The 11,861-nt window shown below is 34.0% G+C and overlaps 1 protein-coding gene across 1 annotated transcript; it reads left to right on the top strand.

Moving 5' to 3' along the window:
• The first annotated feature begins 292 nt into the window (after positions 1 to 292).
• On the top strand, positions 293 to 3,449 carry LOC111390157 (protein NRT1/ PTR FAMILY 5.6). The gene is made up of 5 exons (XM_023015164.1): positions 293 to 563; positions 1,061 to 1,278; positions 1,668 to 1,757; positions 1,805 to 2,259; positions 2,371 to 3,449. The coding sequence occupies exons 1-5, from the start codon at positions 419 to 421 to the stop codon at positions 3,245 to 3,247; spliced, it is 1,785 nt and encodes a 594-aa protein (XP_022870932.1). The 5' UTR covers positions 293 to 418; the 3' UTR covers positions 3,248 to 3,449.
• The last annotated feature ends 8,412 nt before the right edge of the window (positions 3,450 to 11,861 follow it).

The raw sequence follows: 11,861 nt of genomic DNA, 5'->3' as shown, positions 1-11,861 counted from the left end.
TTTAACCCAGTATGTATAAAGATCTGGACGGTATGATAAACAAGATGTGAGCAGTGTGAACTATGAACCCACAAAACGTAATATTGCGCAAGTATCATATCCTGTATTTATGGTTGTGATTCATAGCCACTTTATTAGCTTTAAGTTTGATAAAAAAGAGTCTTTTAACTCGAGAAAGGATGCTATTCCTTTGCAAGCATCAACAGTGACATTTCAGTGGTGGGAATCACATTTTTTTTTTCTCAATCGTAATGATTGACAATTAAAAATTTTATATTCATAGTTATCAATTTCAACAGAAGTCAGCAACAAGAGACTCTGCCCTATATAAGTAGAACCAAGACAGTTGCCTGCACCCCAGCAATTTTAGCAATCTTGAGTGATACAATATAAGTAATCCTGTGTGTGTTGGTACTTGATGAACCAGATGGAGCAAACAAAAAAACAGAAATCACTAGAAGTTGATGAAAAAAAATGGGTTTATGATTCTTCTGTTGATCATAAAGGAAGAATTCCCGTCCGAGCTTCCACCGGTGCATGGAAGGCCTCCCTCTTTATCATTGGTGAGTAATCCAATAAACTATACTAGTTCAGGTTCATTTTCTCATATGCAATGCTTCTACAAATGGACGTGTTTGTTGCAAGTATTAGATAATAATTAAAAAATAATAATAATAATATTCTTTATTAGAAACATAGCTTAGTTCTTGTTATCTTCGTCTATACAATCATAAGACAACCGATTATCAAGATTTGAGAGTAGAAGAAAATCTCTGAAGTTCGATTTCCAAGAAATGATGTTTAAGTGCATCAGCTTCACCAATAATAGGTACATCAAACATAAGATCCTAGTACAGCGACTGTAATAGAAAGTAGATCTCTTTCACTTGAGTCCATTAGTTGCTAAAGCGTGTTAAATCAAACTTTAGCTAGATTCCATCCTGAACATATGTGGAGGAAACTATTTGTCCCAAACATGGTACACTTTCTTAACATGTATTAGATTCTTTTAGTTTAGAATAAGAAAAAATGTCAACCTGATACTTTTTTGCATTGGCAGCAATTGAATTCAGTGAGAGGTTGAGTTATTTTGGGCTAGCAACAAGTTTAATCATATACCTTACCAAGGTGATCCATCAAGACTTGAAAACTGCAGCGAAAAGCGTCAACTATTGGAGTGGGGTAACCACTATGATGCCACTGCTTGGAGGATTTGTAGCTGATGCTTACCTTGGCCAATTCACTACTGTTCTTGCCTCATCCGTTATTTATCTCCTGGTACTATAACGTTCTTCTTCTTTTTGAAGGAAACTATTTGATAAAATTTTGGATGTCTTACACTTGTTATTCATAAGAAAGGCTAGTTTGAATGATCATTTTTCCTTTGCAAAAGAAAGTGAAAATGTCAATTATTTTGGAATGGACACAATCAAAATGGAAATGCACTAGCTACGTGTTTCATAAGATGGACTGAACAATACTAGACAGTATTATGAAACAAATAGTTGCTTCAATGCCAATTCATTGGAAAGATGAATATGTCCATAAGTGAGAGAAACCTTGTTTATTGTACAGTCATGTCATGTCACATTTAGTACGGAGTATCAAACATATCGTCCAATTTAGCTAATTGCTAAATAATGTGTTCGCTTTTGATGTGAAAACAGGGCTTGCTTCTTTTGATAATGTCAAGATTAGTCCCAGGCCTGAAAACTTGTGATTCTGGGATGTGCCATGAACCCCATAAGGTCCATGAGGTGGTGTTCTTTATTGCAATCTACTTGATTTCAATAGGATCCATGAGGTGGTGTTCTTTATTGCAATCTACTTGATTTCAATAGGAACTGGAGGGCATAAACCCTCTCTGGAGAGCTTTGGAGCTAATCAATTTGATGATGATCATCCTGAAGAAAGAAAGCAGAAAATGTCATTTTTCAATTGGTGGAATTTTGGGCTTTGTTGTGGTCTATTATTTGGTGTAACTTTGATTGTCTACATTCAAGACCATGTTAGCTGGGCTGCAGCAGATATCGTTCTTACAGCAACCATGGCCTTAACTATAGTCATATTCTGTATGGGACGGCCATTTTATCGTTATAGGAAGGCAACGGGAAGTCCTCTAACCCCCATGTTACAAGTACTTGTAGCAGCTATTACCAAGAGAAATATTCCATATCCATCTGATCCCAATCAGTTGTACGAGGTTCCTGAATCAGACAATACTCAAATGAGGTTTCTTTACCACACCGATAAGCTTAAGTAAGACATTTATTAGTTTAGCTCTATAATTCCGAGTTTGTCATCTCTCTAACAGTTTCAACTTTTAGACGAAGGGCAAAGTAATTGATCTGTCATCATCCTATTGTTCAGGTTTCTTGATAAAGCTGCTATAATCGATGACGAGCAAAACAAAGAAGAGGAGAAAAAGAATAGTAATCCATGGAGACTTGCAACTGTAACCAGGGTGGAAGAATTGAAGCTTATTATCAACATAATTCCAATATGGCTAACTACTTTGCCATTTGGAATCTGCGTAGCACAGACCGCAACTTTCTTCATCAAACAAAGCACAACAATGAACAGGACAATCACTCACAATTTTGTGATCCCTCCAGCCACAGTGTATGCCCTTGGCGCCATCGGAATGATAATATCAGTCACATTTTACGATAGACTCCTCGTACCCTTTCTAAGAAGGGTAACAGGAAATGAAAGAGGCCTAAAAATTCTTCAAAGAATTGGTTTTGGGATGATTTTCTCCGTTATAACTATGGTAGTAGCAGCATTGGTTGAAAGGAAAAGGCTAAATATCGTGGAAAAGAATCCTCTCGAGGGCTCGATTACAATGAGTGTATTTTGGCTGGCACCCCAGTTTCTCATCATTGGTATAGGGGATGGATTTACTCTAGTGGGATTGCAAGAGTACTTTTATGACCAAGTTCCAGATTCAATGAGAAGCTTAGGCATTGCATTGTACCTTAGTGTGATTGGGGCTGCAAATTTTCTGAGCAGTCTTTTGATTACATTAGTAGATCATATTACAGAGAAGGGTGGCAAAAGTTGGTTTGGGAAGGATTTGAATAGCAGCAGATTGGACTATTTTTACGGGTTGTTAGCGGTTATTACGTCGTTGAATCTGTGCATTTACGTGTTTGTAGCGAGACGATATTCTTACAAGAATGTGCAAAGGACTTCAATGGCTGTTGCTGATTGTTATGAAAGTAGTAGAATTGAAGCAATGGCTTGAAGCATTTGTGTTATTCAGAAGGTCTTGCTGTCATTTTCTTAGTCAAAGAAAGTATTGTGAAATTTCAAAAAGGATGGTTTGGATTTAGTGTGTATGGATTCCCAGTTTCTCATTATAAAGTTAGTAGAAATGATTGTATACTTTAGCTTAATTTGGTTCAAAACTATGCTTTTCATATGTTTCAATTATACTTTTTACAGCATATTATTAGTAGTGACAACTTTTAATCGCTATATATATTCGGATATCCTTTTTTTTTTTTTTTCTTTTAAGTAAGAGAAAGTACCTTTTTAGAAACTAATTCATATTTATCTTAATTATTTTCAACTTTGTTCGATAAAAATATTTAATTAATTCATTTTATTTTATTTTATTTTATTTATTATTATAAAGTACTTATAAATAAATTTAGTTATGCGTAAGCTTTTATGATTAACCAAACATGCTCCAAGTATCGACACACGACTTTATAACTAGCAATTGTATAGGAACGTGACCGTCCAAAATTTTTAAGACAGTATTCCTAGTATTGGGCCGGCCCGTCTAGAGCCCAGATCCTCGCAGGGCCTGACATTTTAGACCGAAAGATAAATTTTCCTGTTTAGTGGTAGAAGAAAAATTGTCTATATGCTTGAAACTGGTTGGCTCTGAAAATAATTGCAACTTTAGGGGTACCAATTGTGTCATTGCCTCTTTGCCGGACAGTGCATGGACACTTGTGGGCACGTTATCTTGACAATAAATGTGTAAAATTGCTCGCCTATAATTTCTTGACTCGTAATATTATTTAGCATAAATGGTGATAGAGCACCAGTTTAGGTGACTATACTTTATAAATTTAATTAAATGAGTCATGTAACTTTTCATTTAAATGCTTTTATTATTTAATGTCTTGTAATTATTACTTAAAAATTGATGCTTAACACTAATGATGATAAATAACATTATATTAGATATTCTGTCTCAAATTAGGGAGGATTTTTTGAAAAATATTATTTCCTTATTTTCACGTGATTTTATTAAAAAATGTTGTTTCCTTATTTTTTCACGTGGTTTTACAGGAAAAATTTTATTTCTTAATTCCACATTTTTTTATATTATTTCGATCTTAATGGCATGATATGTACCTATAAATAGTGGTATTTTCATTCAGTTTTGTTTTAAGCCAAAATTATTGTGTTGTAATTTTCTCTCCACAATGTCGTTATAATAAAACATCGTTCCTCTACTTTAACTCTTTTTTGTTCTTTACTTTTATCTTGTTTCATCTTTGCGATCTTGTTACATATTTCATATTACACTATTAAATCTCAATTCTTGCATCGCCTATCAGTCCAACAAGGTGGTTCAGAGTTATTCCACCTTCAACAAGGGGTATCAGAGCTAGGTTGCAGGTCCTCCGTGATTTGATTGGGATTTTATATAGATGGCTACATTGAAATATGATATTCCGCAATCGGATCGGAATACAAGGTTTTTTCTGTGGCAAGTAAAGATGAGGGTTATTCTAAAGCAGTTGGATTTGGACGATGCGTTGCTAGATTTTGAGAAGATGCCAGCTAATTGGACAATGGAGGGATCGAAAAATTTTATCACAGATTCATCTTCATTTATCCAATAATATTCTGTAGGACATCTTAAAGGAGAAAACAGTGGCTACTTTGTGGTTGAAACCGAAGCGGTTATGCATTATTAAAAGTCTCACTAACAAACTAGCTCTAAAACAAAAGTTGTATTCACATCGCATGGCGGAAGGAGGGTCACTAGAAGATCACATTGTTGTGTTCAAGGACATAGTTGTAGATTTAGAGACATTAGAGGTTAAATACGATGAGGAGGATCTGAACTTGATCTTATTGTGTTCACTGCCTGTCTCTTATTCGTCGTTTCGGGACACCATTCTGTATAGTCGTGATACTTTGACCATTGAGCATGTCTAAGATGCTCTGTTCTCAAAGAAGAAGATGAAGCATTTGGTTGGAGTTATATCGAGGGATGAGGAAGCTCTGGTATCTCATGGTGATCGACAGAGGCATAGATCGAGATCAAACTTCAACAATTTGTACTGTTTATACTGCAGGAGAAAATGATACGTTAAGAAAGATTGCTATAAATTGCAGGCAAAAGGTAATTTAGCTGCAAATCATAGAGGGCAATCATGTAATTCAAATGAGACTAATGTTATTGAGGATTTTTCTAATGGTGATAATTTGATGTTGACCGTAGTATTTGACGTTGAGTCTAAACCTGACGAGGAGTGGATTATTGATTCAATATGTTCGCACCATATGTGTTCCAATCAGAATTTATTTCAGACATATGAGATTGTCAAGCAATGTGGAGTTGTCATGGGAAACAACTAGTCTTGTCATGTTCCTGAAATCAGTCGAGTTAGATTAAGGTTGCAATATGGGACGGTCGGAACAAACGATCAAGTTCAACATGTTCCAGACCTGAAGAAGAATCTGATCTCGCTGAATACCCTAGTTCAAAAGAGTATAAATTCTCTGGTGGAGGTGGAGGTAGAGTATTGAAGATTCGAAGGGGTGTCCGGGTTATACTGGGGGATGGAAAAAGTCTCAGTTGTACATCTTGCAGGTGAGAGTACAACCAGATGAGAAACATCTGGACAAGTTCAGTACCGTGATAGAAATACAGTTTGGTACAGTACTTCTTGTGACGGGCTCTGGGTCGGTTCAGAATATTGCTCAGGGGAGCGTTGGTGATACCATTTTTTCACCAATTTTAGCGGATACATTGTGTTTAGTTGCTAGGGTTGGATCCATTGGGAGTAGATACAGTGGTATCGGTGATGTCTGTGATGCTTTCAAGATCGTTGAAGGTGACAGTTTTGGCAAGAGGCCTTCCGATCAGGCATTTGGTGTGGTTTCTGCTATAGAGTGTGCTTCGATTCTGTTTGGTCAATAGTGATTCCTTTGTAGAATTTTGAAAACCCAGGAGTAGGATTCAATTATCGTTTGTGGACGCCGTGTAGAAGAAGATATTTTTGGTTATGGAAAGTTTTGGTTACTGTGTTGAAGAGTTTGGCTATTTTGATGCAGACGAATTTATTTCTCAGGTGGAGAAAGTTTGGAGCTTTGTTCGTTGCACGAAAATTTGAGTCAAGGTGGTAAAGATTGTTAGATTTTGTGCCCCATATTAGGGAGGATTTTTTGGAAAATATTATTTCCTTATTTTCACGTGATTTTATTGGAAAATATTGTTTCCTTATTTTCTTGTGATTTCATTGGAAAAATATTATTTTCTTAATTCCATGTTATTTTTTATATTATTTCCATCTTTATGGTATGATATGTACATATAAATAGTGACCTCTTCATTCAGTTTTGTTTAAGACAAAATTGTTGTGTTGTAATTCTCTTCACAATTGATATGCGACAAACTCAACACATTATTCTTTCTCGATAGTTGGGGACATATTGACAGATTTAGATCAATTTAAACTTTATTTACTAGCTTGAAATTGGGCAACGCTATTTTGAAGTCATGGAAACTAGCTGGGCCTAAAGGCCTAACCAATGATGACACTGCTATATAGGAGTAGCCTTTTGAAGAACAATCATGCTATATGTATATCATTGTTTACATAAATTTTGACATTGTACCATCTAACGATATATGATTACATAGATTAAAAAACACACCCATACTTTCTCTCCCAACACTTTTTGAAATACAATGAAATGTACACAAAGATATAAGGCCGCTAAGCAAACCTAACACGGATTGTGCAAGGCCTTGCGTGACAAGGTTGAGCGAAACTCTCACGCATCTCTCTCTGCAAGATGGTTTCTCATTTAGTAACAACAATTTTGGATTTTGATTAATATTTTGTTATTTAAAGAAGAGGGTAAATTCATTATTTTACTAGACTTTAATGAAAGAAAGTAATGACAAGAACAATTTGCACAACGTTGATTGACCCGAGAGCGAAATGTACCAAATTAAAATGACATGGATGATTTGCATAAAATGAGCAAATGATAGAAATATGAGTTATGTTATATGTACAAAGTTGGTTGACAAGGTAATATCTATACCAATCATTTTAAAAACGAATTTTTAAATTATTGAAATTTATGGTTTGGATTTTGCCTTACACTTATTTTGTCAACCAAAATTGTAAACACACCTTGCACAAATAGCATAATACTAAACATATTTGTGTCAATTACATAAGGATGACAATCGGGCTCGGAGGCACCGAACCCCATTTTGGGAAGTTGGCTGAAGTCGAGGCAACTCGTAAAAAAAATTTGCTGCCTGTTTGGAGGCTATTTTAGCTGCTAAATTGCCTTAACCTGCAGCTATGAAGCTACCAACTTGTTGCCGGTTGAGGCAGCTAAGAGGAGAAAAAAATTCCAGAAAATTGAGCCGTAAGTTTGGGTCAAGCCTTAATTTTTTTGTCAACCTTTTGCTCGACTCGACTCGTTGACATCTCTACAATTACCCTTGATTTTATTCTTCCACTATAATAATTACTTTTCGATAACAAAAAATAATTTAATGGCAGTTACCGACCACTATAATTTGGCAGAATTAGGGATGACAATTCGAACTGTAAAAATCGAAAATCGCGGTTAATCGAATCGATAGCACAATGGGGTGGATTAATATGATATTTGATTTTAATAACCTGGTTTTGGACAGGGTGGGTATGGTATTTAAGCTGTTACCCCACCCCAAACCAATTGCCCGTTAAAAAATAATTGAGCAATTAGACTTTTCATTATTCTTTCTATTATAATTTGTCTAGCCCAAAATTTATGGCCTATTACCAACCCATTAAATAACCTAACCTAGTTACTCACTAACCCTACTACAAAGAAATTGGAAATTTGGAATCAAATTCAACAATAGATTAGCCGTCTGCTTCTCTGAGTCTCTATAGTGTCGTCCCCATTTTTTTCTCCACGCCGTGTTCTTTAGCGCTCACCATCGCCATCCCCAAATAGGAGGATATTTTTCCTTAGCTATCTACACTCTTTAGCCGCTCGTCGTTTGCACTATGCCGCCCCCAACAATCGTCGCTTGCTGTATCCTTTTTTTTTTTTTTGTTGACTTTGAGTATAGAATAAATCCCAGTATATTTACAGTATATTACCTTATTCTCGCTCTCGTTTGTCGTTGCTGTAATTTGTATCATTTTTTTTTTTTTTAGTTTGAGCATCCGATGAAATGTGGTTCTTATTCTTGGGTTTAAATTGATGATATTGTAATAATTTTAGTACCTATTTATTTGTTCTCATACTTTTTTTTCTTACTTAATGTTATATGTTATATGTTAAATGTGAATATTTCTAGAACTTAATGAGTTTCTTACTTATTTTCTTAGTTTTACTGTTTTTGAGCATCATTTATTGAGAATATAATTATTCTTTGTCGCATTTCGCAAGAATATAGGTGTGAAGAGTGGTAGGGTATGATTTATTGTTGCTTGAAAATTATCTAGTTACAAATCTAATGGAGAACTAATATTTTCTTTAATTAAGTTTTTAAATGTCTCAATTTATGTTCATAAGCTTGTTGTGTTTATAGGTGTGAATTATGGGTCAATTACTTTGTTGTGTTAGAGTAGATCAATATGCTGTTACGGTGAAATAAACATAAAAAACGACTTATGATATCATAATTTATTTAACTAGTCTTTATTTAGCATTTTTCCCTCCTATTTATATTGTTTAATGTATCGTTTTATGATGAATGCTTGAGTTACTGGGTTTGTCGAATTGTTTATTTTTCTTGTAATTAGATGTCTTGCCATCGGTGGGCGTCTTCTGTTCTGACTCCCTCCCACTTCACCATACTCCAGACCTTGTCCAAGGTTTGGTGATGAAGAAGTACATTTTTTTTTTTTTTGAATCTTTAGTTAAGATTATTTTGGATTAGGTAGTATGGTTTTATGATTGAATCATGCTACAAGTACATTGAGTTTGACGTTAAATTTTACATTGTGTCACGTGGCGATATCACATTGGACAGTTTTTGAAAAAAACACACTTTCCCGCCAACTCCATTTTTGAAAACATTTTAAAACAATGGAATGTCAAACTCTATGTCAAACAAATAATATACAAGAAGCCTCATTCTTTATGATTACTCTACTTACATTTTTTATTTACTATATATGAATCAGCTTTAAGTTTTGACCTATGGTAGTAAGAATTGTTGGGAATAATGAAGATTGAATATGAATTGAGGATGGAACTTTTGAGTAGGAATCAAATTCGATGTACAAGGATCAAGGGACAAGGATATTGTTTAGTATTGTTATGTTGATAATATTGTTCATTAAATTCTGATTTTGTATTTGGGAATTGGGATATGTTTGCATTTTCATTTGGGATGTTGTTAGCTAAATTGGCTTAGTATTATATTTTTGTTTTCATTGGTTTTTCTTTCATAAATTGTTTTTTTCCAATTTGACGGTTGGACTTATAAAAAATAATTTATTTTCATAGTTATTAACGCCCCGAATTGAGCCAAATCGAACCAATTTACGTGATTATGATACGATTATGGTATAGCCAAAAAATTGGTCGTTCGGTGATGATTTTAGTAAAACCTCTTAAAAGTTCGAATCATTGCCAACTCTATGCTGAATTTTCTGTTTTGAGATGCTTCATTAGTGGCGGACAACTCGTGAAACTATATACTATGTTTTTCCCTATTTACATGATCTTATCAGTAATAATAGTATGTTTAGTAGAGTTCATTATTTTGCATTCGTGTTATAGTGAACTCGTCTTTTATACTTTCGATTTAATTGATTTTGTACTCTGTGTGCTTCGAATTTGATTGGTTGACAGTTGGCTCTGAATCTCACTTGAGTTTCTTGTTATTAGTTTGTTTGTTTGTTTGTTTAAGCAACCATTCGAAACATTTTGATTATATTATCTTTCAGAAATTACATTATGCTTTTCATTTTATGTCAGGTTTCGAGTTTATACGTTAGTTTCAAAAAACTTTTACGAAAAAATTTGAATACACGCTTTAATTTGAATAGGCACCAACTTGTCTGAGTTTGTTTGATTGTTCGGTTGAACAATTTTTTTATTTTTTTTAACAAATATCGTTCATTTTACTTATATTGCAATTTTTTTTAATAATCCACCGAAGCATTGGTGATACCCTTAAAGGCTTAACATTAGCAAAAGGAGTAGTTCAAAGCTCATATATTGATTATTGTTTCAAAGAATCTTGAATGCATTATATGGATAACTATTAAGATGTCATTCAAGTGGAAAGACTTTCGGTCTATGTAATATTGATATCTAATAAATAGATACTCAAGTTCAAAATTGATCTTCAATGGATTTCATCTATAACCTAGCCCTATTTATTATAGATTAAAATTATATTTTTAATGAACTTTGATCAAAATTTATAAAATGTATGGTTGAAGAGTTATATTTCCTATGAAATACATTGTTAAAATTAATAGTTATTTTGACTTAGATTTTTGGTAGACTTGTTCCAGAAAATGAGATTCTCGCCAGACTTTCTTTCAGCTTAAGAAGGTTGCAGTGATCACTTCCCCAGCATCTAACCAGCTCGCGTGGTTTACAAGTTTATACACTGTAGAGTTTTCTACTAACTATATCCACAAAAGCGCAGTAGATGCTTCAACTTTTACCAATTCAAAATTTTTCCATTAGCATATTTTCATCTTGGCTTATGAAGTAACTTAATCATTTGATTTTAAAAAGTAATATCATGATGCATCTATAACTTTCTATTTCAACCTAAATATGTTGATGCTTGTCGTTTCATGCACTGCTCGACAAATCCAAATCATAGGTTAAATTTGCAAAGAGGGGATGAGAACCTCGTCATTCGTCCTGTTACGTTGTCAAAAAAAGTTAAATATCAAGGAAGAACACTTGTAAGAAAAAATAATTGAGATAAATTTTACAATATGTAAAAATGTTTTAACCTTTTCCGTTGAACAAAGGATTTGTTAAATAAATTTTTTTTTTTTTTTTACTAATAGAATGTCCTTAGACAAGTATTTTCATAGAGGACGTGTGTTTTAAGGTTTCTTGGACTTCCATTTTGGATAAAGGAAGGTCGGATTCTCGATTTAATCAGTCAATTTTTATTCGATGTCGAGATGATTGTAATCTCACAATATGGTTACTTTCTTTCTAGTCATTGTAAATTGCCATTCTTAAGTTGTTTAGTTTGAAAAATTTTACTTGTCCGGCATCATCGATCATCTAAATATACCACGCTCAATCGATACCGATAACTTAAGCGTTGGATCGGTCGAGAAAAGCTCTTCCATATGATATCAAGCTGAGTGATTGGTATATCTATACGTGTGGTACATTTTACCTATGTTTTTGTATTGTCACAACCTATTACGTACCAGGAATAATATTACACTTTAACGTAAGTGTTGAGAACTTTACTGACAACTTGTGGGACCCATAAGGAGGGATGAACATTTGAATACGAATTTCGAGGGCTTAATCGCACGGCTCTTGATTAACGAAAAAAAGCTCGATCGTACAGAGCTTGCATCAGAGCTCTTAATTGATAAAGTTTGCACTTTGCAGTCAGAAAACGTCAAGAGATCCATTTTGGCATT

The sequence above is a fragment of the Olea europaea genome, unplaced genomic scaffold (assembly GCF_002742605.1).
Source record: "Olea europaea var. sylvestris unplaced genomic scaffold, O_europaea_v1 scaffold652, whole genome shotgun sequence".
Lineage (NCBI taxonomy): Eukaryota > Viridiplantae > Streptophyta > Magnoliopsida > Lamiales > Oleaceae > Olea > Olea europaea.
This window is presented reverse-complemented; position numbering and strand designations above follow the sequence as displayed.

Coding starts and splice junctions, on each gene's coding strand:
- LOC111390157 (XM_023015164.1), top strand. CDS start 419: ATGAACCAGATGGAGCAAACAAAAAAACAGAAATCACTAGAAGTTGAT. Junction 564..1,060: donor GGCCTCCCTCTTTATCATTG/GTGAGTAATCCA, acceptor TTGCATTGGCAG/CAATTGAATTCAGTGAGAGG. Junction 1,279..1,667: donor CATCCGTTATTTATCTCCTG/GTACTATAACGT, acceptor ATGTGAAAACAG/GGCTTGCTTCTTTTGATAAT.